Source organism: Vulpes vulpes, chromosome 1, assembly GCF_048418805.1.
Source record: "Vulpes vulpes isolate BD-2025 chromosome 1, VulVul3, whole genome shotgun sequence".
Lineage (NCBI taxonomy): Eukaryota > Metazoa > Chordata > Mammalia > Carnivora > Canidae > Vulpes > Vulpes vulpes.
In genome coordinates, this window is record NC_132780.1 from 9,075,124 (window position 1) to 9,102,642 (window position 27,519).

The 27,519-nt window shown below is 52.6% G+C and overlaps 1 protein-coding gene across 2 annotated transcripts in view; it reads right to left on the bottom strand.

Annotated features, from left to right (window-relative positions):
* FCGBP (Fc gamma binding protein) overlaps positions 1–26,496 on the bottom strand; it is a 38,775-nt gene extending 12,279 nt beyond the window's left edge. The window contains exons 1-13 of one of the 2 annotated variants that reach the window (XM_026009921.2): positions 26,353–26,496; positions 23,643–24,866; positions 21,538–21,887; positions 17,933–18,503; positions 15,151–15,755; positions 13,178–13,745; positions 9,811–10,403; positions 6,571–7,162; positions 6,251–6,450; positions 4,297–4,438; positions 2,536–2,873; positions 1,023–1,596; positions 56–672 (exon numbers count right to left, since the gene is read on the bottom strand). In XM_026009921.2, coding sequence (XP_025865706.2) covers positions 56–672; positions 1,023–1,596; positions 2,536–2,873; positions 4,297–4,438; positions 6,251–6,450; positions 6,571–7,162; positions 9,811–10,403; positions 13,178–13,745; positions 15,151–15,755; positions 17,933–18,503; positions 21,538–21,887; positions 23,643–24,866; positions 26,353–26,407 — 6,429 coding nt within the window. In that variant the 5' untranslated portion in view covers positions 26,408–26,496. The remainder of the gene's footprint in view (positions 1–55; positions 673–1,022; positions 1,597–2,535; positions 2,874–4,296; positions 4,439–6,250; positions 6,451–6,570; positions 7,163–9,810; positions 10,404–13,177; positions 13,746–15,150; positions 15,756–17,932; positions 18,504–21,537; positions 21,888–23,642; positions 24,867–26,352) is intronic. The other variant, XM_072752532.1, reaches the window with a different exon arrangement.
* Positions 26,497–27,519: the final 1,023 nt, after the last annotated feature.

Consider the following 27,519-nt stretch of genomic DNA (forward strand, 5'->3'; position numbering starts at 1 on the left):
GTCCCAGACAACCCCAGGGCTGGCATGGGCTCCCGTCTGGCTCCAGGCCCCTCACCTGCAGCTGTCGCGGCCACTGGGCACTGAGGGTCAGGCTGTGACTGTAGATGTGTAGGGTGACGCTGCGAGTGTAGCTGACTGCCTGGCTGCCCCGGTGCTCATTGACTACAGTGACGGTGAAGTTCTCAGCCCCCGTGGGTAGTGCATTGCAGGGCATGCTCAGCAGGTACTCGCAGTTGCCTTGGAAGTCGAATCGGTGCCCGTCCAGGGTGATGTAATGGGGGTCACCCCAGGCCTGACACTCAGCTGTGCTGACAGGCTGGCAGCCGAGCTGGCCCGAGGGCAACAGGGCACATTGCTCACCTAGCCCGCACTTGGCAGGCTTGCAGATCGGCGAGCTGCCCCCAGGCCCACAGTGGCACCTCTGGGAGCAGGTGGCATCAGCCCAGAACTCACTGCCAGCTTCGTGGTAGGTGCCGTTGACCCAGCAGCCACAGCCACCATCCAGGGGCACACAGCGGTCGGCACTCCACACAAAGCCTGAATCACACTGGCAGCCCTCGGCACAGGGGCTGTCACATGGCTTTGGGGTCGTGGGAGGTGTAGGGGCTGGGCAGCTGGCTGGGCAGGCTGGGCCACAGAGCTCGTAGTGGCTGTTCTCCGGGCAGGAGATCTCTGTGGGTGGACCCAGGAGTGGGAGGGAGAGAAAGAGAGGGAATGGTGTCAGGGGTGGGGTCAGAAGATTGGGAGGAGATAGATGGAGACAGAGACAAGGAGGGACAGACAGGGAGGGATTGAGGGGAACAGCAAGACACCAATAGAAGGACACAGAGGAAGACCCAAACAGATATGGGGAGAGAGAATGAGAAATGGAGAGGCAGAGACAAGCACCAAGAGACAAGAGGCAAAGAGAGAGAGAGAGAGAAACAAATGGCCCAGAAAGACTGGAGTGAGACCCATATAATGTGGGAGAGACAGGATCCCCTCCTCCACCCCCAGCTCCTGCTCTGCTCCCCGACACTCACCACAGCCAGCCTCCTCCCTCCAGTTCTTAATGGCAATCCCGGCGGCCTGGCAGGCAGCGGCATAGGCGGCCAGAGCCTGGCAAAGGATGTCGTGGGCCCCGCCGCCTAGGCAGACATCCAGAACGCAGCCCTTGAAAAAGCTGTCGGGGGCCACATGGGCATGGCAGGCAGCGAAGGGGCCTCCCGAGTCAGGGGCCAGGGGCCCACAGAAGCCCGGGCCCTTGTACTCCTCCAGGCGGTCCTCAGGGCATGTTGGACAGTTGCCCTGGCATTCGTCCCAGCACAGCGGGTCCCAGCCTGGAACTCGCCAGCTGCCGCCCCAGCTGGGTATGGAGGGAGCCAGTGTGCCATTGGGGAAGACTCGGTCGTTGCTGATGTTCCGGTCCATGTTCCCGCAGAGCCCAGACACCTGGCCGTGATAGCTACTAGGCAGTGTCACCTCTACTCGCCAGTCCCAGTCGTAGGTGACCCGAAGCCCGAAGTCAGCCACCAGCAGCGCTTTTGATGGGCCGTGGGTCACCGAAAGCCGCCCCCCGGCCACAGAGACGGGCAGCACTGTCAGCACACCGTTCACCTGGGGGTGGAGGGGAGGGGAAGGAGGCAAACAGGGCTCACTCGAGGTGCAGAGGCTTCAGCTCTGGCCCCTTCCCTGCCTCCCTCCCTCCCTCATCTGCCATGGCTGGCAGCTGCCAAGGCCTTCCTCAGGACTGACAGTTATATGTCGGTTATTAAACATCAAGGATATTGCTTGAGTCCAGGCCCTGGAGAATGAAACCTTATTCTGCTGCTTTTTCTGGGTCTCTCTCTCTCCTTTCCTCTCTCTCCATCTCCCTCCCTTCTTCTTCTCTCTCTCTCTGTTGTCTTTCCCTCTCTCTACATCTAGATCTAGTTCTCTTTCAGCATCTCTCTCTCTCTGGGTCTTTCTGTGTCTCTTTCTCAGTGACCCCCCCTCATCTCCTGTACACCCCTGTGTATCTGGACATCTCTTGAAGTCACTCAACATTCATTATTGAGTGCTGACCCTGTTCTGTATCTCTCTCTCCCTTTGTGCACTACCATTCATTAATCTGTAATCCTGTCACCATGGGCAGGAAAGGCAGCCCGCCTCCCCGTGGCCTTCACCCCTCTCCCCATCTCCCTGAATTTCCCTCCTTGTTGCAGGCTCTGGGCCTCTCATTTATTCCCTCACCAACATTCACAGGCTCTCAGCCGGATCCCCATTTCACAGACAAGGAAATGAAGGCCCATCAAGAAAAGTCACACCCAACATCACACAGTTCACAAGGAGAGTCTGGATTCAAACCCAGGTTGCTAAAAAAGGCAAATGCTGAAGTCTTACATCAGAGCCTTTAGCAAAGGGCTGGGCTCATTTAATTCCCAACAAAGAGGGGGCGTTTGCTGTAATTGTTGCTTTCACTGTCATTTTGTTTTGGGCCTAGGCCAAGAGTGAGCTTTCAGCTCCTAACTGTGGCTGGCAGGATGGCTTGCCCCCACCAGGGAATGTTGGACTTACCCGGACTTTGCCAACCTCCCCTTTGTGGATGGAGATGTTGAAGCCGAGGGCAGACACAGTGACGAGCCTCACATAGGATACAGCAGGGTTGCCCCGGTTCTCATTTTTGGTGGTAACGGTGAAGGGGGTCAGGCTTTGGGTTCTGCCCCCCTGGTAGCCGGCTGCTGACAGCACGTAGTCGCACGTGCCCTGGAAGTCGAATTCCCAGCCATCGAAGGAGTGGTAGTGTGGGTCACCCCACAGCCAGCATGTGGCCTCATAGTTGGGCACGCACACAGCCTGGCCATCCTTCTCCTGGCATGTCTCCTGTGGCCGACACGTCACACCGTGGCATGGGTCTGGAGATGGGGAGAGGGGACCTTGTGGGGCTGCCCAGCCTAAGGTCGGCTGCTCCCTGGCATCTGCCCCAGTCTATGCTGGCACTACTGTACTGGTGCTGAGGGCTACTGCAGGTGAGAACAGATACCCGAGGCCTCACATCTGAGACCCATGCCTGTTGGTTTGCTGTTGGAGACCTAGACCCCAAGGACCTTGCAGCAAAGACACAGACTGTAGGGCCTTACACTGGAACCCAGCCGCAGGGGTCCCAGTATCTGCAATGCCAGCCCCGAAGGCATCCATGAGAAGGCATCCACCGCACCAGGGTTTTCTGTGTTCAAGACCTGGGTCCCGTATTCGCCATGCCTGAGCTCCCAGACTTTTGGGGGCCACCAGGCTGCACAACCTCTAAGCCAGCAGATTATATAGCTGCACCTTCCAGTGACCTCTGCCTCTCCACCTTCCTCCCTTCCCTGGGTAGGAGTTGGGAGCTGCTCCCTCCATCTGCTCATTCAAGTTCTCTTATCCCTCTGGGATCTGTTGCAAATAAATACTGTAGATTAAACTCCTCATGGAAGCTACTGTGTGGTTTCTGTCTCCTGATCCCACTCTGACTGAAATAGCCCCACCCCTGGGAGTCCCTGTGATCCTGCCCAGCAGCACTGAGGGTCTCAGTTCTGGAGGTCCCATGCCCTTATCTTTGGGAATAAGGAATTATTCTCTGCCCTTCAACCTGAGAAACCAGTCCTGGGTGGGGGGAGTTCTGTGACTCAGATTTATTGGTGGGGGGGGGTGTCCCATGTCTGAGACTATTTCCCTGTAAGTCCTGATCCTCCTTTGAGGAGGGCCCTGAATTCTAAGATCCCAGTCTGGTGGGGTCTCTGCTTGAGACCTCAAGCCCATGCTTTCTATCTCGGTCCCTGTGCATCCCAGTCTTCCCTGCCTTGAAGGGGAGATGATGTTAGATGCCTTGAGCCTAATCTTGTGTACCAGCGGTCAGTGAACTTTGGCACAGCCAGCTGTCTGTTTTTATAAATATCAGAGTTTCACTGGAGCCTCATCCCCTTGCTTACATAGTCTATGGCTGATTTCATGCCAGGATGGCAGAGTTGAGTTATGACTGCGCCTACAAGGCCTGCAAGTTTGAATGTTTGCCATCTGGCCCTTTAGGGAAAAAGCTTTCCTGTCCTTGCCTTATATCCAGGGTCTGTGACATCGCCCCCAGAAAACCTAGCCCTGAGGCTCCCCACAGCCTGGATTCTACCATAAAAGTCCCTGTCTCCTGGCCTGGAGGCTCTCTGCACCCCCGCCCTGGGAATCCCAGCCTCAGAGGGCCCCAAGTTGAGACCTCAATCTTTACTCCTCCGTACCTCTCACTGTGAAAATCAGGATTTGCATCACCCTGTGCTCCCAGCCCCCCTGAGGCCGGCCCCAGCCCAGCACCTTTGGTGACGCAGCTCAGGATGCCTCCCGAAGGCTCGCACACCTGTCCTGGCTTGCAGCTGTGGGCCTGGCACACCACACCTTGTCCGGCATGGCACACGCACTGCTGCTGGCAGTTGTCAGTGAGTATCATCTGGTTCGGCTGTGGGGACAGAGGGCAACGGCCATGAGGGTGGGAGCTGACATTGGCATCTCCGGTGTTCCGGGGACAGAAGGTCCAGAGAACACGAAAGGGACATCTTTCAGCAGGGTGGCCCCTTGTCTGTGGACCTAAAGCACCGTATGGTCCTGAAGTCAAATTCATTCATTCACTCATTCACTTTTCCAAAACCCCCACTAAATGTCTGCTGTCTATGAGAAGCGGTGTGACATACCAATTAAGAGCAAAAGCTCTGGAGCAAACTGCCTGGGTCTGAAGCCTGTTTCTGCTGTTTCCAAACTGTATCACTCTGTGTAAATTAACCTCTGGATAACTCTGTTTCCTCATCTGTAAGCTGCTGATAATATAGCAGCTACCTAGAAGAGTATAACTTAGTTAATAATACAGGAGAAATGAAAAGGGAGGGTTTTTTTTTCTTTTCTTTCTTTCTTTTTTTTTATTTTATTTTATTATTTTTTTTATTTAATTATGATAGTCACAGAGAGAGAGAGAGAGGCAAAGACATAGGCAGAGGGAGAAGCAGGCTCCATGCCTGATGTGGGATTCGATCCTGGGTCTCCAGGATCGCGCCCTGGGCCAAAGGCAGGCGCCAAACCCCTGCGCCACCCAGGGATCCCTTCTTTCTTTCTCTTTTAATAACTCGGTTGGAGTTGAAACAAGGTGGGGAAAATGTGGTTATCACTAAAGCTGTGTAATAAGTTCATGGGGACTTATTACACTGTTCTCTTGACAGAAGTCAAACATGGTGGGAGCATGTTTGAAAATTTTCTTAATAGGTCAGCCCCAGTGGCTCCGCGGTTTAGCGCCGCCTACAGCCCAGGGCGTGATCCTGGAGACCCGGGATCAAGTCCCGCGTCAGGCTCCCTGCATGGAGCCTGCTTCTCCCTCTGCCTGTGTCTCTGCCTCTCTATCTCTGTCCGCTGTCTCCTCTCTGTGTATTTTCATGAATAAATAAATAAAATCTTAAAAAAAAGAAAATTTTCGTAATTAAAATTTCATACATACAAAAAAGTTCATACCAAAATTTCATAATAAAAAGTTCACACATACATATATATTTCGGAATAAAAAGTTCATCACAGGGCACCTAGATGGCTTGGTGGTTGAGTGTCTGCCTTTTGGTCAGGTCGTGATCCTGGGATCCTGGGATCTAATCCCGCATTGGGCTCCCTCCAGGGATCCTGCTTCTCCCTCTGCCTGTGTCTCTGCCTCTCTCTCTGTGTCTCTCATGAATAAATAAAATCTTTAAAAAAAGATTCATCACACATATCCTGTGCACATAGCACTGAAAGCCATAATGAGCACTGGCACATAATGAGCACTGTCTACCTATTCACTCTTATTACTGCTTTCATTTGTATGAGGCGACAGCAGAGAGGGCCCCCCCGCACAGAGCTTGTGGTCCTTTGAGGGAGACTGACTTTAGACACACAGTCAAATCAAAGAAAAAGGAGTAAGTGCATGAAGGTGGGAGAAGGAAGCAGATGGAGTCACCTGCTGTGTCACACAGATGGTCTAGACCTGCGGAATCAGGGAAGGGTTTGAAGTTGCAGGGCCCATGGCCATATTGAGAAGAGTCTTCCCACTGCCGTGAGGAAGGTGCCCCAAGGGAGAAAAGTGAGGGTGTGGAGGCAGCAGGAGATGGCAAATGGGACAGCAGTGGGGCCACGAAGAGGGGAAGGGATGGGTGGGAGAGACATTCAGGAGGCCAAGTGGGGGGCTGTGGGGTGAGGGGCAGTGGAATGGGTTCTGGTGCAAGGCCCTGGGCTCTGCCCGCAATGACAGGGTTCCTACCTCATAGTAGATACCGTTGTGGTAGCAGCCACATTGCTGGATGGGCACGCAGGCCAGGCCGTCATTGAGGAAGCCGGGGTCACACTGGCAGCCCTCAGCACAGCTCTCTGGGCACTGCGGGGGTGCGCTGAGTGCGGAGCAGCCCAGGGAGCAGGTGTCTGCACAGACCTCATAGTGGCTGTTGGGGGGGCACTCCATCGCTGCAAAGAGGGAGTTCTGGTCAGTGGCCCCTCCCAGGGGCTCTGTGGGAGGGGCTGCAGGGCCCCATGTCTGGCCCTTCTATGCCTCAGTCACCCCCCATTCCTCTGCCCCCTACTCACGACAGAATGATTCGGTCCTCCAGGGTTCAATATCGCCTCCAGCCGCCTGGCAAGCACTCACGTAGGCATGGATGTTGCTGCAGAGAATGCTCTCATTCCCACCACCCAGGCAAAGATCAAAGACACAATCTTTTAAGGGACCTTGGGGATCAACCAGCTTGTGGCAGGCGGCCAGAGGCCCATTGGGGCTGGTGAGGAGCCCACAGAACTTCTCCTGCTTGTACTTCTCCTGCAGCTCAGGTGGACACTCAGGGCTCGAGTTGCAATCTTCGCCGGGCTTGCAGGTGGGTGGCGGCAGGCAGGGAGAGCCTGGCACTGCCTCCTCCCAGGAGTTGCCGAAGTCAGTAGAGCTGCCTGCCTGTGAGCCGTCTGGCTTCTGGAAGTCATCCTTGGAGTCACCATTGTAGTTCCCACACAGGCCATGCAGCTGCTGGTAGTAGTTCCCTGGGACTGTGACCCGCACATTATACACAAGGTCATAGGCCACACGTAGGCCAAAGTCAGTGTTGATCACGACGTCCGAGCCATGCTGGGAGGCGCGGACCCGGCCCTGGGCCAGTACCACAGGAAGCCTCATGTCCACACCGTTCACCTGGGAGGCAAGAGATTACACACGTCAGAGGGTGCACTTTGGGAGGGCAGACGCTAGTTCAAGCCCCTGCCTGACACTGGGGATCCACATGACCTCACCTCTCTGGGCCTTAGTTTTCAAATTTGTAAAATGGGCAGGTCTTGTAGCAGGCTGAATGGTGGTCCCCAAAGGATACGTCCACCCAGAACCTGAATATAATCTTATTTTTTTTTTTTTTAATTTTTTATTTATTTATGATAGTCACAGAGAGAGAGAGAGAGAGGCAGAGACACAGGCGGAGGGAGAAGCAGGCTCCATGCACCGGGAGCCTGATGTGGGATTCGATCCCGGGTCTCCAGGATCGCGCCCTGGGCCAAAGGCAGGCGCCAAACCGCTGCGCCACCCAGGGATCCCTATAATCTTATTTGGAATTAGAGTCTTTGCAAATATACTTAGGGTCATCATCCCAAGATCACCCTGGATTCAGGTGGGCCCTATGCCCAAGGACGAGTTTCTTTATATAATGATGAGAGCCAGAAAAGGGGACAGACAGAAGAAAAAAGGCCATGTGAAGACAAAGACGGGGCGCCTGGGTGGCGCAGTTGGTTGAGTGATCGGCTCTTTGTTTCAGCTCAGGTCTTGATCTTGGGGTCTTGGGATCGAGCTCTGCATTGGGCTCTGTGCTCAGCATGTAATCTGCTTGAGATCCTGTCTACCTCTCCCTCTGCCCTGTGTGCTCCCTCTCTCTCAAATAAATAAATAAAATATTAAAAAAAAAAAAAAAAAAGGAAAAAGGAAAAAAAAAAGACCAAGACCAGGATGGGAGTGTCCTGGCCATGAGCCAAGGAACACCTGGAACCACCAGAAGCTGAAAGAGGTGAGGAAGGAGCCACCCTCATGGAGTCTTCAGAGGGAGGGGAGCTCTCGCCAACCCCTTGAATTTGGACTTCTGGTCTCCATGACAGTGAGAAAACAAATTTCTGTTGTTTTATGCTGCCACGCTTGTGGTAACTTATTTCAGAGCCATAGGAAGCTGATGCAAGTCTCGATGGAGTAACAAGCTTACCAGCTACCTTTTGTTCACCACTTGCTGATCAATAATGCAGTGATGGATTCCAGAGCCACCTGCCTGGCTTCCAACACAGCTCTGTCCCTTCCTCTTCCTGTGACTCTGTGCAGGTGAGAGACACCTCTCTGTATTTGTTTCTTCATCTACTGAATGGGAGGCAGGGTGGACTGGCAGGATTATTCAAGCGGACATTTGGAAAGTGCTGAGAAATGTGTCTGGCACAGGTATTCTGGGAGCATTTGCTAGTATTGTGAGCTGTTTGGAAGTTTTTATTTTGACAAGTAAGTGAGTGCTAAGGCTTTAAGCATTAGTGAGTGGAGCATTAGGCTAATGGGAAATGAACTTCAAACCCCTGAGCCGAGAACCAGTGGTTTCAAGTTGAAGACTGATGGTCACCAACAAAGCCTTAGAAATCCACCTCTGAATAACACGCTTGCTCATCCTTCCTGAATGTAGACACAGTGAGCATCAGATTCTTTGGGAAGTGTAAGGAATCAGAGGAGAAGGCAGGAGGAAGACACTCTCCTGGCCGAAGCTCCTTAAAACATAGTCACCTGCCATACTTCCCAAGCAGGGACTGGGAATGGTTAGGAACCAGTGACATATCTCTGTGTCTCAGTTTCCTCATCTGTAAAGTGGGGGCTATGATAGTTTCCACTTCTTGGAGAAGCTGGGGGATTCAGTGAGATGCAAACGACAAGAACACCAACCACCCCTGTATTCAGAGCCAACTCTATGTCAGGCATTCTCCTAGGAACGTGGGCAGCCTCAGGGAGTGTATGCAAGCATCTAACCCATGGCCAGTGCACAGGGGGCAGCTGAAAAAGTCAGCTCTTTGTCAGCATCCTCATCGTCAATACTTTGTGAATACAATGGTCATGAGCCCCCATTTTAGTGGGATCCCTGGGGAGATCTCTCCACTTTCCATATGAGACCAAATCCTTCTCAGAAAAGCACCATGGTGTGCACCATTGGCACTGTCCCCTGGCATGTTGTCCTGGGTTCAAGTCATGCCTTTGCTGAGGCACTTTGGGCCAGTGATGGGACCTTCCCCTCTAAAGAATAAAGCAAATCATGGTACGTCCAGTTGCAAGGATGAAATGATGCTGTGGATGTGAAGTGTTTAGTGGCCAACAAGATCTACGGTAAAAGCCATAGATGCTGTTACTATTGTTGTTTCGGTTGCTGAGGGGTGACGGGGTCACCCCCAGATCATCCTCTGTCCTTGAACCTTTCTCATCCCTGAACTTGTCCAGCCTCTGATTGCATTGTGTTGCTGGGCAGGAGACCAGGGAGGCAGCTGGAGCAGGGACCAGGTGCAGGGAAAAGGAGGAGGAGGTTGGGAGAGGTGTTCAGAGGAAATAGGCAAGGGCAGGAGAGGAGAGCCTGAGGAGCACATGGAGGGGGAAACTGAGCCACATGGGAGCAGGTCCCAGGTCCCCAAGGCCTCCTGGCTCCTCGGCTCCCCACTTGGGGCACCCACTCTCCTCAGGGATCCCATGCCTCCCACATCCACTGCAAGCTCTGAGCCCCATGTCCCACCCACACAGCATGCTCTATCCCAGGCCCCCTCCCCTTCCTGTTCCACCACTGCTCTCACCGTGACCTTCCAGTGATTTTGCTTCAGCACCAGGGTGAAGTTAGCCACCTGCACGGTGATCACCCTAGTCACACTGACTCTCCCATTGCCCCAGGCTGCATTCTCCTGCAGGACGGCAAATTGCTGCAGCCCGGGTCGCGTCACGTTGGTCCGAGACAGCACGTACACACAGGTGCCCATGAAGTCGTAGCGACGGCCGTCGAAGGTGGTGTAATGGGGGTCTCCCGATGCTTGGCAGGTGGCCGAGCCCACAACCACGCAGTCCAGGATGCCACCAGATGGCTGGCAGGCCTCGTGCGGGCCACAGGAGGAGGGGTTACAGGACACCAGGCCGCCCTCCTGACATTGGCAGAGGGAATCGCACCCAGGTCCAGGGCGGAAGGTCTGACCTGGCGGGTAGTAGACGCCCTGGTAGGTGCAGCCGCAAGAGGGCAGGGGCACACAGGACTCACCACTGAGTGCAAAGCCCTCGTTGCACACACAGGCTTCGTGGCAGTCAGAACCACAGCCCCCGGGCACTGGGAGGTCTCCACAGGACAGCGGGCAGCCACGGGAACATGCCTCATAGTGGCTGTTGGGAGGGCAGCTCAGAGCTGCAGGGAGAGCAATGATGAGCATTAAGAATTTCTGCTCCTGGGTAACACATGTACAAGCACACACTCATGCACACACTCACATGTAAGCCGTCTAGCTTCAAGGAGCCCCTCTGTTCAGTGGGGCCTGGGGGATAGATTATTTCATAATTAATCCAAGTTGACTGTAATTTGTGGTTATCTGTAATGTCTTTTTTTTTAAGATTTTATTTATTTATTCATGAGAGAGACAGAGAGACAGAGACACAGGCAGAGGGAGAAGCAGGCTCCATGCAGGGAGCCCGACATGGGACTCTATCCTGGGTCTCCAGGATCACGCCCTGGGCTGAAGGTGGCGCTAAACCGCTGAGCCACCCAGGCTGCCCTGTAATGTCTTTAAGAACATATTTTAAACATGTAAATGCATATACAGTGTGTGTATGTGATTGATGCAATGTGTTTGTGAACATAGTGGTTTTAGCTTCTTCATTCTATCATGATATAGTAGTAGTAGTAATTATGTAGTAAATTGAAATATTTGGCCCATTTTGTAAGGAGGAAAAAAATAATTCCCGTTCCTCTCTCCAAACTCCAGCCATTCCAGAATATAAGGTGATTTCCTTGAAATAAAACAAAAAAGCCAAGACTAAGCCCGGTAAAGCCTCTATCTGTGCTGATATGATACCCACGAGTGGCCATTTAAATCTAAGTTAATTAAAGTTAAATAAAATAGAAGATTTAGTTCCTTGGTCACACCAGCCTCATTTCAAGTGCTCAATATGTAATTGGTGTGACCCTCAGGATAGCTCAGGGACAGAATATTTCCATCATCACCAAAGTTCTTTTAGACATGCTCTTCTAGATCTTATAGCCAGCTTACAAGAGAATGTGGGAACAGAGGGACAAGTTAAATAAAACAATGAAGAAGCAACCAGCCAAACCCAGAAAGGAGGAAATTCTGCAGGACAAATGACTTGATTTTTTCCAATAAATTAATGGCCCAAACAAAATGGATAGAGGGGCACACATGTGATAAAGCAAATATAGTAAAATGTAGACTAGAATGTAGTTGGCAAATGTATGGGTATTCATGGTAAAATTATTGCAATTTTTATATACATTTGAAAAATTTTATAATAATATGTAGGAGAGAAAAGGAAAATAGCTGTTACAGGACGAAAGTGATTTAAGTGGAGATGTTTATTGAAATATTTATGGGAAATTCATGCTCGAATTTGCTTTACAACATGTCAGCAAGGGCACCTGGGTGGCTCAGTGGTTGAGCATCTGCCTTCACCTCAGGGTGTGATTCCAGGGTTCTGGGATCGAATTCTATATCAGGCTCCCCGTGGAGACCCTGCTTCTCCCTCTGCCTATGTCTCTACCTCTCTCTGTCTCTCAAAAATACATAAATGAAATCTTAAAAAAAAATAAAATGTGTCAGGAATATAAAAAAACAAAAACAAAAACAAAAACAAAGGGGTGGTAGAGGAACTGAGAATGGCATGATACCCACAGTCATCAAAGCTGGTGCTGGGTAAGTCAGGCCCCACCCTAAGCCCCCCTCTGCCTGATGTCTGCATCCTCATGACCCAGTCTTCTACAACTGCTAAGGGGTACAAGGGCAGGAGTAGTTTTAAGGAAATAGGAGATTCTCAGTCTCCACAAAGGCAACAGAATAAAGCGATTAACAGTACAAGTTCAGGAGCCAGCCTGCCTGGATGCAAGTCATGCTGCCCTGCTGTGCGACCTCAGGGAGATCACTTAATATCTCTGTAGTTCCAACTGCTCACTTTGTAAAATAGGAATAGGAGTGATCCCACCTCACAGGGTGGTGGTGAGAAGGAAATGAGAAAAATCCTTAGAAACTCTTAGAAGGGGAGCTGCATAGTAGGGAGTGTGCCACACGAAAGCCACCCATAGCAATAGGGGTACTCTTCCTAAGATGCAAAGTCAGGCCATTGTAGACCATCCAGCCCCCATAGAACTGCCAGCAGGACTGCAAAGATAAACCATGCGGCCCAGACCAGGAGAACAGCCCAGCAGCCCACAGAATCATGAGCAATAACTGCTTTTTGTTTTAATCCACTTTTAGCCTTGGGGATGTTGGTTACACATCAAAAACTAACTGGTGTGGTGATCAAAAAAGAGACTTTCATGTATGTAAGTATATTACGTTAGGTTAAATTCTGCTGGAACTAAAAATCATTGGAAGGTCAGTTCAGGAGAGTGAGATTTTTTTTCCTGTTTTCTCCCCCATTATGTCCTCAGTGCATGGAACATAGTAGGTGTTCAACAAATATTTGTTGAATGAATGAATGACTATAAGTTAAGTTGAAGGAGAAAAAGAAACAATGTGACGTGACATGCATGTATTTATCATGTGTATTTCAGTGGACAGCATGTGTACCATCCAGTAAGATGTAAAGGAGTGAAGTGGGCCAGACGGTGACCAAAAACACTGGAGAGGGACCAGGCTTCTTCTAAGGGCAGCATTGCTACTCATCTCTGAATGACAGCTGCCACATAGGAATTAGACCCAGGGCCACCAGATATTCTGGGTCGTCTTACAAATATTTACTGCATCTGTGACTTCCTACCTGTCATGATCCCCAGGTGTTTAACTGAATCTTCCTAAGCTTCTGCTTTCTCATCTGTTAAATGGGTATAACCACAGTCCCTACCTCAGAATATCTTTATAAGAATCACGTAGATTAATAATATTAATAGGTTAATGAATATTCATAAGGCTGAGCCCCCCCCCCCCCCCCCCCGCTGTCCCTCCCGGTACTCACGGCAAAGATTCTCACTCCTCCAGGGGTGCACAGTGGCCCCAGCGGCCTGGCATGCAGCAGCATAGGCGGCCAGTGCCTCACACAATGGCGCAGACTGGCCTGGCAGCAGACAGCGGTCATAGACACAGTCGCGCAGAGCGCCCTGTGGATCTATCTTGCTGTGGCACTCCCGGAAGGGCCCCGTGGTGTCGGCAAGGATGCCACACTCCTTCTTGCTCTGCTGCTGCTGGGCCATCAGGGAATCCAGGTTGGGACAGTCGCCTGGCTCAGTTGCTCCACAGCCTGGCCTCGTCTCCTCCTGCCAGCTATTGCCAAAGGCCAGTGCATTGGGAGCTTGACCTCCACCCCGCAGAGCCAGGTCGTCATCGGGGTTCCCATTGAAGTTCCCACAGAGCCCACACAGGGCCCCAGCATAGCTGCTGGGCACCTTGGCAATCACACGGTCATTCCAGTTGTAGGTGACAGTGAGGCCAAAGTCTGTGCGCACAACGGCATCTTGGCCCTGGCGGAACACCTGCACCTGCCCGTTGGCTGCCTGGAGGGGCAGGTGATGAAGGATGCCATCCACCTGGGCAGAGATGAAGGAGATCCAAGGGGTCAGGGTATTCATGGCTTTGTGTCCCACCCTTCACACACTTGGCTCCAAATATTCTGAACTCCTTGCTATTCTCTTGAGCACATTATTCTTGGTTCCACTTCAGGACCTTTGCACTTGCTATCCCCTCTATGTGGCACACCATCTACCTCTCTTCAGCCTTCAACTATCAGCTTAAATCCAAATCTCTAACTCATGGACTTCAGAGCCTATGGGACCTGTCTCCCCATAACCTCCTCAACCTTACCATCTCCCACTCCACCCCTGCCTCACTCATTCTGCTACAGCCATGCCGGCTTTCTTGTTATTCCTCTCGATTTAGTCCAACCTTAGGGCCTTTTCACTTTGCCAAGAACATCACCCAACACTTTTCTCCTGGCTGCTTCCCCTTCAGCCTTTGGGACTTGGTACAAAGCCAGAGCCACTTTGGCTCTGTCCACCTCTATGTCTGCATCACCTGCCACAGTGCTCACCCAGCCTCCTTGGTGTCACCCTGAACACCACCTCATGGCCTTTGCACTTGCTGTCCCCTCCCCCTAGGATACCACACAGCACTTTTTAGTTGGCCAATGCTACTTCAGCTGTGGGTGTTAGCTTTGATACAAACCCCTTACGATGGCCTAAGAGGCTCTAGGTGATCTGAGCCTCACTACTCTCCAATTTTGTTCTCTGGTACCATCTGTCCACACCCCTGCAACTCCAGCCAGGCATTCTCACTTTCTCCTGGACTCAGTGAGCTCAGCTCAGCTTCAGGGCCTTCCCTGTGCCTTCTGCTTGTGACATTCCTATCCCCTTCCACGTCCCTATTCTTTGTCTGGTGGCCTCCCCATGATCCTTTACGTCTCAGCTTAAAATAGAACCCCTCTGCCCACCAGGCCCTGCTTGTCTCCACTTTTCTCACCTAGTCTCCTATCAACCTCTCTATTCCACACCTCCAGCCTCACTCTTAGGTCCAGCTGCACCGGCTCTGTGCTGTTCTCCTGTCTCTTCAAGCTCAGTTCAGCCCAGCCTTTGCACCTGCTGCTTCCTGTGCCTAGGAACCACCACTCTTGGCCTGGTGGTCTCTTCCTTGTCCTTTGGTTTTGGTTTAAATCAAAATCTCCATTGTAGGCATTCCCTTCATCATCCCCTCCCTCCATTCCAGCCCCATGGGCCTCCTGGCTCTTCCTCTGCCCCTCTGGTTTGTTCTTGCCTCGGGGTCTTTGCACTCGCTCCTTCTGCCTGTAATACTCTCCCATCCACTTCTGTCCCTGCCTGTCCCATCTGTCTCCTCAGGAGTGGCAATAGGATGTAGTGGTTAAGAGAGTATGAACTTCACTCCTTAAGGGGGATTTCCTGCCCCCACCCTACTGGCCCCCCGGGGTCCTGGGTCACTCACCAGCACTTGCCCAGGGTACTCCCGGCGCACGATCACATTCACGCCACGGGCCTCCACGCGTACGGCACGCGTGTAGCTCACAGTCTGGCTGCCCCGGTGCTCATTTTCCACCAGCACCCGAAAGGTGGGCAGCGCTGCAGCCTGGCCACACGATCCCACCAGCAGATACGTGCAGGTGCCCATGAAGTCGAAGCGCCGGCCATCAAAGCTCACATAGTGTGGGTCTCCGGATGCCTGGCAGCTCCCAAAGCGGTCGGGGTAGCAACCCAGGAGGCCGTTCTGGACGCGGCAGCGCTCGCCAGCTGGGCAGCCCTGTGTGTCCTTGCAGCTCACCTGCCCGGTGGCGCCGTTGCAGGTGCAGAGCCGCCTGCACTGCTCGTCCTCCCACATCTGCTGGTCTGGAGCAAGCGGGCGGCCTTGGAAGGTGCAGCCACAGGATGAGGCCTTCACGCAGGAGCCACCGCTGGACACAAAGCCTGGGAGGCACACGCAGCCCTCCACGCACGGGAGCCCGGAGCAGTTGGCAGGCGCTGCCTGGGAGTTGCAGGTGGCGGGGCAGGCGGGGCCGCAGTGCTCATAACGGCTGTTGGCTGGGCAGGACAGGGCTGCGGAGGGGGGAGACAGAGACAGGGAGGGGGCTCAGGCCAGCACGAGAGGCCGGGTGGGGTGCTCTGTCGGGAAGGACTCAACGGGACTTCCCTCCCCACACCCTCCTCCCCCAGAGCTCCCCAGGGCATTTCCATCCCTCCAGGTGTGGGATCCCAAACCTCAGAGACATAGTTAACTCTTTTCCTCCTTTGTTCACGGACAACCAATCTGTCAGTAAATCCTGGGAGCTCCATTGTCAAAATCTATCCAGAATCTGTCCCCTTCTATTGCCATCGTCCCCATCCTGGCCTGGTCCCCCCACAAGCAGCTTTCTGCCCGGTGTCCCCCAACAACCCCGTTCTGCTCTCGCAGGCCAGAGAGACCCTGCGAACACCAGTGGCATCCTTCTGCTCAGAGCCCTCTTGTGGTGCTATTTTAGGGGAAAAGCTCAAGTCTTCCTGGTAGCCCACGAAGCTCTCCATCATCTGCACCCATCATCTCTCTCCTCAACTCCTCTCACTCTCCCTTTGGTTCACTCTGTCCCAGACACAAGGGCTTCCTCATGGCTCCTCATACTCCCACCTCAGGGCCTTTGCATTGGCTATTTCCAGTATCTGGATCGGCCACTCCTCAGAAAGCAATGAAGCATGTAAGAAAGCTAACGGAGACCAGTTAGCCTGGGTTCAAATCCTGGTCTCCCCTGCTTAGCTGTGTGATTGTGAGCAAATGATTCCAATTGCCCTGTGCCTCCGTTTCCCCATCAGTAAAACGAGATAGTAACAGTTCTGATCTCACAGGGCTCTGAGAAGTAAATGAGTTCATCTATGCAGAGACAGCCCATAGCATCATTACTGCTTAGCTGACTCCACTGTCTTATCCTGCTCTCGGCTCCCAATGTCACCTCCACAGAAAGGGGAGCACCCTCTTTGTGAGCCTCCCATTTGCTCTTTTTTTTTTTTTTATGATAGTCACAGAGAGAGAGAGAGAGAGAGGCAGAGACACAGGCAGAGGGAGAAGCAGGCTCCATGCACCGGGAGCCCGACGTGGGATTCGATCCCGGGTCTCCAGGATCGCGCCCTGGGCCAAAGGCAGGCGCCAAACCGCTGCGCCACCCAGGGATCCCCCCATTTGCTCTTATTACATGAACTTCATTTCTGTTGCTCTTTGAAGATATTCCATGGTTTACTACTTACTGTATGTCTCCCCTGTTAGGATATGAGTTCTGTGAGAGTGGGGATCTGGTCGGCCTCAATCCGCCTCTCCCTCCCGACCCCTATTCGACAGCAACAAGGACAGAGTCTGGCCCACAGGAGGCACTGGAGAACTCTGGCTGGTGTCTACCCAGCAGTGAGGTGAGGACGGAGTACTGACCAAGACAAACCCCATGCGGCCTCAGTGTCTCCCCAGACTTCCTCCTCCAGAGTCCCCGTCTCAAGCCCTACACCCGGGCCTGGACACCTCCTTTTCCCTGTGCATAGATGTCATGTATCCTGAAAAATTCTTGGGGAGTTTCACAAGGGCAGGGGCAGGTGTGTGCTGGTCCTCACTGTGCCCATCATCAGCAGAGGGGTGGGGTGAGATAGGGGCTCAGGGAATGTTTTGGGATGAATAAATGAATGAATGAATGAGTGAATGAATGATTAAGTGGATGGCCGCCTGACGAAGGAGCCTGGACTTTATCCAGAGGGCATCAGGGAGTCACAGAAGGGCTTTGAATGAAGGGATGTTCACATTTCTGCTTTGGAACTCTGGGGACTACCTCTCATGCCAGCTTTTGCACATGCTCCTCTCTCAGCCTGGAACCCATGTCCTGCTGCCCCTTTATTCTGCCCAGTTTCAGTTCCTCCTATCGGTTTCAGATTGGGCATCCCTTTCTCTAGGAAATCCTCCCTGACCCCAACCCCCAGGCTGAGTCAAGAAGTTTTCCTGATTGCCCATGGCCCTCTGGACTTCCTCCATTCTGGCCCTGACCACTCTGCCCCAGCCTTGCCGAGCTCAGCAGGGAACACTCTAGTGGTCAGTGTCTAGTAGTGACTGTCTGCCCCAACCTTAGGCTCACTATGGGCACAGTCTGGACATCTTGGCCATCCTCCCGGTGTCCCTGACATGGTCCAGCTTCAGGCTGAAGTGCTCAGATATTGAGTCCTCTGCCTCCCACCACGGGCTCCCAGCCCACACCAAGGGCATCACTCACGACAGTTGGCTAGTGGCCTCCAGTTCCCGACAGAGATGCCAAGCCCCAGACAGGCCTGGGCGTAGGCGCTGAGGCTCCGGCACAAGCTGGCCCGGTCCCCATTGAACACACACAGGTCGTACACACACTCCTCCAGGAAAGGCCTCGGGGGCAGGGCGCTGTGGCAGGCAGCAAAGGGGCCATCGGGCTGGGTCAGCATGCCACAGAGACGGTTGCCTTCGTAATGCTGGGCCTGGCCTGGGGTGCAGGAGGGACAGTTGTTCTGGCAGCCATCGTCACACAGGTCATCCCCATCATCCAGCTTCCAGCTATTGGCAAACTCCACGGGGTTGGGTGCCAGCTCCAAGTCAGGGGTGAGGAAGTCATCGGCGGAGTCACTGTTATAGTTGCCGCACAGTCCGCACACCTGGTCTTGGAAGCGCACTGGCAGGCTCACGGCCAGCTGGCAGTCCCAGTCGTAGGTGACCACCAGCCCGAAGTCCAGCTCCACCACGCCCCGTGTCCCACTCTGGTACACCCGCAGGCGACCCTCGGCCAGGGAGGCGGGCAGGCGCGAGCGCTGGTTGTCAATCTGCAAAGATGAGGGGGTTGAGGGGAGTCGGTGGTAAGATCCTGTGCAGTCTGGCCTTCACCCCTCAAACCTTCCCACTTGCTTCCCCTGTTCCGGTTGCCCTGGGATACCTTCTTCCTGTTGCTGCCACCCACCAAGGCTCTGGATCTTTGCCTTTGCATCCCTGTGGCCTAAAATGTTCTTCCCCTAGATGCACACAAGGCTCACTCCCTGATCTCTTACAAAAGCTTTGCTCACATGTCACCATGGCCGTGAGACCATTCCTGACCACTCTATTTTATATGGCAACCTCTCCCTACTCCCTACATCCCTTCCTTGCTCTATTTTTTTCCCCTATAGCTTCTAAGTTTCTAACATATAATTTACAAATTTCTCATGTTTATCATTTGCCTAATGCCATAGACTGTCAGCTCCATGAAGACAGGGATTTTTGTCTGCTTTCCTCACTGCTTCATCTCCAGCGCCTAGAACAGTACCTAGCAGAATCGCAAGTGCTCAATAAGTGAGTGAAGGCACTGCTGGGTTAAGTAAACATTCACCAGGCACTCCCTCTGTGCCTGGCCCTGGCTGGGAGATCCTGGGAGTGATGACCAAGATAACCCAGACCCTGCTCTTATGGGGCTCTCAGTCCAATGAGGGAGATAGATCTGTCACTATTAGATCAAAGTGACAGATCAGAGTGATCAGGACAGTGGGAGTACAGGAGGTGGTGGGAGTATAGGAGGCTCTGGGAGTCTAGAAGAAGAGCCAGACTCAATCTAGCAGGTTGGGAGAGGCTTCCTGGGGCAAGGACAGCTGAGTTAAGCTGAGCTATAAAGGATCAGTGTGGAGAGCCACGAAAACAAGGGGAAGGGTATTCTTTCGCAAATGTCCTGAGCGAGGAGAAGGCCTAACCGGAGGATGAGGAGCGTGTCTCTCTGTCCCTTGGGCCCAGTTTCCTCTTTCTGAGCATTTCTTCTTAATTCTCTCTTCACACATGCTTGTCTTAGCCAAGAGGTATGAGAAAAGGAATAACAGGCAGAGGGGACCGCATGAACAAGGTCCAAAGGTAAGATAGATCTTCATTTGGTCAGTGAGTCAGGAATGCCCCTGTGTGTCCAGGTCCACACTGGGCAGTGCTGTGGGTACAGCAGTCACCAGACACTCACAGGCTCTCAGCCCAGGGAGGCAAGTCATCTCCATTTTTAAATGACACAAGTAATATTTGTTCACTACAGGAAACTTACAAAATGTTCATGGGAAAAAATGAAAAAAGAGAAATCACCCATATTGCTGTGGACACACACACACACACAGAGGTACATTTATAAATCCAGTCAGGGCTTTTTCTACCTTTTAATTTGTATATTTTTTTCTTTTTAAATGATGGGACCATGCTGAAGTCCCCACTTCATGAACCCCTCTTTTCTCCTAGGAATCAATGTCTTGGGGACATCCCATCACAAGGAGCTCTAAGCCTTTGTCCAGTCACTGACCCCTCTGTAAGAATCTGACAAAAATAATAGGCCCTCTTTCCGAAAAACTTCACAGCATGTGCAAAATTCTACACATAATATCAAAGATTTGAAGTCTCTCTGAGCTTGTGGTCAATCCCTCTGGATCTCGAGAACACCTACATTAATCCGCTTTAATCCGCTTGTTAATCTCACACTTTTACACTTGTAAAACAAGAGAGCTATAAGGATACTCAGTGCTTTGCTGTTTACCATCGTGAACAAAGCATCCATGGGGGGTGGGGATTGAGTTTACTGAATGAAGAGGCATCCATCCCATGCAGACCCGTGCAGATGTAAAGAAAACAAAAAAAGGCAGAGTCTCCCTTTATGTTGATATGGAAACAGCTCCAGAAGCTACCATACAGTGCAAAAAACAAAACGCAGAACAGAGCAGACAGTACAGAACTCTTCGCTAAGAAAGAGGAGATGTAAGAATGTAGGTTTATATTGCTTCTATTGGTATCAAGAAACCCTAGGTAAAACGTCAAGAAGTCAGTAAAACTGGGGAATGGGGAATTTTGGCGGAGGGCAAGATAGCAGATGAAGACAGGAGTGACAGCCAGACCTTTCACAACGTGCCCTGTTTGTTTTGAGCTATGCCAACGCTTTACCTCTTTAAAAAAAATCCATCACAGCAACATGGAAGAAACTCACATGTACTCTGCTGAGCAAAAGAATCTTCCCGCAAATGACTGCTTATAGTGTGTGGTTCTGTGAATGTGAAGTTCTTGAACGGGCAAAACTAACTATGGTGGAAAAACATCAAAACTATGGTTGCTTCTAAGAGTGGGTTGGGATTGTCTGGGAAGGGGCATGAAAGAATGTTCTGGAATGAGGAAAACATTCTCTGTCTTAATGGAGGTTTGGCTGCACATTTGTCAAAACTCCACGAACTTCAGATGTATGGGTTTTATTATGTGTACATTTGATATCAAAAGTAAACAAAACAATGTAAAACTATTGTATGAGGCAGAATGGCAAAGAAGTTAAGAATAGTGACTGTGGAGCCAGCCTGCCCGTGTTCCGAGCTCCATCTCTCACTGGCTCTGAGCCCTTGGGAAGTCACCCGTCGCTCTGGACCTCAGTCTCTTCATCTAAAAGTGTTATTAATAATAATAATAATGCCTCCCCTCTGGGTCGCTGTGAGCATTCCATGCATTAATACCTAGAGAGCACTAAGAAACAAATCCAGAACGTAACAAATGCGAACTGATTAGCATTTGGTCACTTAAGATATCCCCCTTCGTTGGGCATTTTGTTTCCTCTTCTTTTTTTCTTTTGCTATTACAAACTACATTGGCATAAAGTCTTTCCCCCTTAACCACATCTCTGAATATCCTTAACATTTCTAGAAGTGGAATTGCTGGACCACAGGGATTCAAATCCTCCCTCCCCAGCCCCCACTTCTGTGAGCCCCGTTCTCTGTACCCTCCACCCCACAGCAGAGGGCCTGGATTTGGGGCCCTCCACCCAAGCTTTGCCTCCTCCTTCTGACGGGAAGCTCATAGGTATTAAATCTGAAGCTTCTGGATACTTACCCGAGCTAAGCCAACTTCCCCACGGACCAGAGATATCACATGGCTATAGGCCCTCACGTTGACCAAGCCCACATAGGAGACCCGGCGACTGCCCCGGTGCTCATTCTTGGCTTCCACGCTGAAAGCAGGCAGGGTCTCGTCCTCGCCGCACAGCTCCACCATTGTATACAAGCACGTGCCCATCATGTCATAGCGACGGCCGTCAAAGGTGGTGTAGTGGGGGTCACCTTGGGCGCGGCAGGTGGCCACAGGCATCTCCACGCACTTGGCCTGCTCATCCACCACCTGGCATTGCTGCTGGAAAGTACACTGCAGGTCTTGGCAGGTGGGCTTCTCCTGGGATGGCACGGCTGGGGAGAGGAGGCAAGGTGGCAATAGGGAAAGTGTCAGGAGTATTCTGGAGCTCTCCTGGAGGGACTCTTGGAGCTCTCCTGCTGTGGAGAGTTTGGGCACTTGCCTCACAACTACCCACTTGAGAAGTGGGGACACCGAGTTCTGAAATCCCAAGGGGAGATGGCTGCCCAGATGTGACCCAACCCCAGGTATTCTATTTCCCTAGTTTGACATGGCTCAGCCCAGAAGAACTGGAAGGTAGTGAAGAAGGATGGGCAGGGATCATCGTGGAAATGTTCATTTTGGGGTTTTCTTTCCCTGTGACCCCTCCCCGTGCATTCTCACTCAGGTCAGAAGGCTAAGGAATCTTTTTAAAGGACAGAAAATGGAAGACAGAGACTGTTCATCAGAACAGAAATGACCGGTGGCTCAGGCTGCCTAGGTTAGTGTCCTGGCTCTGCCGGTCAGCTGTGCGGCCCTGCACAAGTAATCTTAAACTCTCTGTTTGTAACAAGGGGGTGATAATGTTACATTCTTCACAGGGATATTTGGGGAGGAGGGTGTTGCCAGGCTTAAATAAGCTAAAATATAAGTAGGGTTTGGCCGAGGCGTTGAGTGTTACCTATTACCGTGAATCACCTACCCCTTCTCGCGTTCTACTGTTTAAGCACAAAGTGGCTCTTTGAAGTTGGGTGCCTTGCATGCCCGCGGTTGGAGGGGGCATTTTTGCCAGTGCCAGGAACTCTAATGTCTAGGGTCCTAGCTTGAGGCAGGGAGTCCACATAGGAAGAAATAGCTCTTCCTCCCCTGCCTTCCAGAGTACAAAAGCTCTTGCTTTCTGTTTGCTCATAATAACTTGCCAGATAACCCCTAAGAGCTTTATAAATGTCAACTCATTACTCCCCCGCTGCAATCCTGTGAAGGGGTATAGTTATTATCCCTGTATAGACGGGAAAACTGAGGCCCATGGAGGAGAGGTCACATGCCCAAGGGCACACAGTAGAGGTGGGATTAGAAGTCTGGCTTCAGTGTCCTCAAACACCACATTGCCTGGGGGCGGCCCCTCAACCCTCAATGCACAGAGCCTAACGTTAGGTGTAGGGCCAGGTCCTAGAGATTGACTATTAACACACACAAGACATCTAGAATGGTCTCTGGTATATTGAGAGAGAACTCCCCCCAACATGGTAGCCATTATTATTGTCATACTCTTAAGACCTCTTGAGTTGGGGCATGAACACTCCTATATGAGGTGTGGGAGTGGGAGTTAGCAGCTGGTATAGTTGCTAAAATATCAAAGTATTTCTAAGCTGGTGAGAAGCTGCCAGCCTGATCCCACTCCTCCCTGCAAAGATCCTTTCCTCTAGGCACCTTGGTTCTTTCCTAGGACTCTATCCCTAACTCCCCCCCTCCCCCCCCACACACAAAAAGCAGTAGACAAAGGGCTGATGTCAGACACCTGCCAGCCACTGCGGGGGCTTGTAGGACCCTGCTACAGTGAGTGCTCTGGCTGGCATCTCTTCTTATTGGTCAGAACCCTGGATCACGCTTATTGCTAAATATGTAGGGGGTCCTGGAGGGGGTTGGGTAGGGAGGAGCTGGGAAGCCTTTGGGAAGGGGAGGATGGCAGAGAGGATGGAGGTGGGGTGGGGACAGCCCAGCTGAGCATGAAAGCCACAGGGGAGCAGGCGGGTGAAAAAAAGGAAAAGGCAAGCGAGCTAGCAAAGGGGTCACCAGGTGGACAGGGCCAGGGGTCACTTCCCATCACTTACTTCGGCCACAGGCACCTGCTGTCCCATAGCTTACGGCCTGGAGCAGCCCGAAGGTGAGCAGCCCGAAGTTGGTAGTGGCCTCAAGCATGTGGATTTTGTCAGTAGGCCCAAGGTCCACTTCGGCATATGAGAACTCACTGCCGGGCACAGCTGTCCAGGAGACATCGGCCCCCATCCCGTGCCCATCCATGGTCAGCTCGTTAACCGCCTTTGTCTGTGCCATCACCAGAGCCAAACCCTTCGTGCCTGGCACAGTCTTCACCACATAGGCCGGGCAGTAGGCTGCCACATCTGGCACCAAGGCCAGGTGGGGGTCATAGGTTATTCCATCCCTGGTGGCGCCTGTGCCAAACTGCAGGACCTGGATGCCCACATTCGCTGACAGGTAGAGGGGCAGGTTTGGCCGGGTCTCAAACTCGGCCACGTCGCCCGCCTGGAGCCCACGGGAGCCCGTGGTGCTCCCCTGATTGTAGGTCAGCTTCGTGGTCTGGCTGGCCACGACATAGACCAGATCGTAGCGGGACTGGGAGGACAGAGAGGGCACCACGTAGCGGGTGCCCCAGGCGGACGTGGGCAGCAGCTGCTCCACCACATGGTTGCAGTTAGTGTGTTTTTGGGCACAGCTGTGGCCTGAGAACACAGCCACGGGGCTGCTGGCTGTGATCTTTGACCCCGAGAGTTCCGCTGTGCTCTGTACCTGGACCACCTCGTAGGGCTTCAGGGTCAAGCTTAGGACACTGCCCGCTGGGTAGAACTTGCCCTGGAATGTCACCGATCCCTTCAGCTGAATAGTGACCGAAGCCCCCGCCGCCCCAACCACCACGGCAAACTCCTTGAGGTTCTTGGACGAGATGCTGGAAGGTGTGAGCACAAAATACTCAGTGCCCAGAGCATGGACAGGCCACAGCAGCGTCAGCTCTGCTGTATTGGGCTTTGTGTTTACAGCCTGCACAGAGATGTTGTGGTCAGAGGAGATCATCACCGAGTTTTGGAAGACCTTACTGCCGACCATCTCGGCCTTGGAACTGATGTTGACCGTGACTGACTGCCCAGGGTTCACTATGACATTCTGCACGGTGCCATCTGCGTGGCAGTGAATGGAGACTGAGGTGGGGCGGTCTGATAGACTGGAGAGGAGGAGTTGGAGAGAGGCCTGGTGGTACCCGGGCAGGTAGTTCTGCAGGAAGGCTGCAAAGAAGTCCACTGAGGTCCCCTGGGTCAACCCTGGGGGCAGAGAACACAGTTGTGGGGCTGCTCACCCAGTCCTCTCCCACAGAGAAGGAAGCCCTTGCATTGCGCCTAGAGACCATCCTATTGCTTCCCCTCACCCCCACCCTCCTTTCTTTTCTTTCTCCTTATTCACTGACCAGCTTTTCTGGCTTTTGTTTTCTAGAAGCCTGTACACTTCCGGGTGGGGATCTCAAACAAATGCTGATGTGGCCAGGCAAGTGATGTAAACGTGGGAAACCATCTGGGTGCAAACCGGAGCATTCATACACCAAGGAAAGCGGGGTGTTGCTGCTAGCTTTAGCCTGTTATTATGATGGTTTATGGGCTCTTTTTCTTCTCTCTCTCTCTCTCTTTTTTTTTTAATGCCAGCTCTTAGCATTTTACCCGAGAAACTGGCTATTTGAATTTCCACATGAAATCTCCAACCCAAAATTGTTTTAAGTACTATGGAGCCCAAACTGGCTGGATTCAGGTGCCAGTTTAGACTTCTGTCTTAATAAAACATAGGGGGTGGCATCTGTGTGGCTCAGTGGTTGAGCATCTATCTGCCTTTGGCTCAGGGCGTGATCCTGGGGTCCTGTGATGGACTCTGGCATCAGGCTCCCTGCAGGGCTTCCCCCTCTGCCTGTGTCTTTGCCTCTCTCTCTCTGTGTTTCTTATGAATAAATAAATAAAGTCTTTAAAAATAAATAAATAAATAAATAAATAAACAAACAAACAAATAAATAAATAAATATTAGGGGGTGGGATGTAAAGGGGGTTAAGGGAAGAAGGAGATTATAGGAGTGTTGACAACATGTCTCCTGGAAAGAGAGAGGAGTGGGTGCTTCTCAACACCCCAACTAGGAAGAGATTCTCCAGGGCTGGGAAGAGAGAGAGAAAAGGAGGGGAAGGATGAAGAGGACAGGGAAGGAGATCTACAGGGTCCTGGAGAGAGTATGGGGTTATAGAAGGATTGTCTGCTGACTAAGGGGGGGCTGGAAGGACGTCCCCATGTCCCACAGGGTCAGGAGAAGACTTCCGAAGTGACCGAAGTGGACGCCGACTGATGACTAGAAGGCTCTGAGGCCCCATCCTTCCGCAGGTACTCTGGCTTCCCCGAGGCTCCTGGCCTGGGCATAAACCTCGGGAATTGGGCACCAAGCCCTTCCAGAATGACTTCAGTGAAATTTTCTACCACCTCAGCAGAAGGAGGCCCAGAGTCAGAACTTGAGTTGAGTTATAGAAAATTGAGAAAACGGTAGTCTCAAGGACTTAAATCTGGGGACCGCAGATTTCATTTGCTTTCTTCTAGGACAGGGAGAAAATGGGAGAATTCCACATTTCTCTGTAGAACCTAGGGGACCTCTCTCCCATCTCAGCTAGCCTGGGGTGGCATTGGAGATGGGGCTGGAGGGCGTACAGATGGAACGTGCTGACCCCGGCAGGCAGAGTCCCCCAGACTTAGTGCAAGGACACGGATGGGATCTATCCGACTTACCGCACAGGAGGGTTGCTCCAGTCCAGAGGGCCCACCAGCTCCACAGGGAACCCATGTCTGCAGCAGGGAAAGAGAGGGGGTCATAGAAGGCCGGTCTGCCCTTCTGGCTGGGTGCTGTCCCAAAGAGGACAGAAGGGCCCAGGTTCAGGACCAGGGCCACCTGGGTACCAGGAAGGCTGAGGTGGGCTGGATCGAAAGGCCAGTGTGTGTGTATAGGGGAGTTAGGTATCCAGTAGGTCTGGTGGTGGGGATGGAGGAGTTGCCATGGAGGGCAGGACAGGACAAGGATGGGAGTTAGGTGTCTAATGGGTTTGGTGGGATTGGAGTGGGGAAGCCTGGAGCCAGGGGTTAGAGTAGGGGACCCAATGTTCCACTTCTATAGGGGACCCCAGCCTCTCTCATCTCACCTGCAGGTCCCTGGAGCTGCAGGGCTAGCCCCTGGGCTGGGCTATATAGTGGAGTTTCTTGGCTCCTCCGCCACACCCTGGGCCACCTGCCAGGAAGATGGTGCCAACTTCCTGGAGGAGGCTGGTGATCCCAGGGCCAGGTGGAATGGGGACCCTGAAAGCCTGGGAAGGGCAGGGCTGGACACCTGGGTCCTTAGAGGGGTGTGAGAACAGCTGGTGGCTGTGGCCTACAAGCCTGCTGGGAGCTTCAGACTTGGAAGGGTGGTGTCCCTGAAGGAAACAGGTGGGGAACAGGGTGCTGGGAGCCTGGGTCCCTGGTGGGTGGGGGAGTAGGGGCGGAACGTGGTATTCAGTCTTGTTTGCTGGTTCGATGGTTGGATCTCTTCCTTTGCCTCCTGCCAGGAACAATAGCAAAGGACCAATATCCGGGTTCTGGCTTTTCTCTAGTCCCTGCAAGCTGACTCCTCTGGGTCTCCAGCCATCCACGTCCTGTGTCCAGGCACCACTGTCGGGGGGCAGGGGCAGGTGTCTGGGGCGGGCAGGAATCTGAGCACCTGAGCTACGTCAGTGGGGCACAAACCCCCCACTCCTAGTTCAGTAGGACCTCTGGGTATCTTGTCTTCAAAATATGAACATCAAAATTAACCTCACTGGGGACCGTAGGTGGGAGGTGGCTCTTCTGGTGGGGTCCCCCATGGAGAGCAGAGTGGGAACTGGGGACTGGATCTGTGTGTAAAGAAGGATGGAGGCCTCTGTTTCC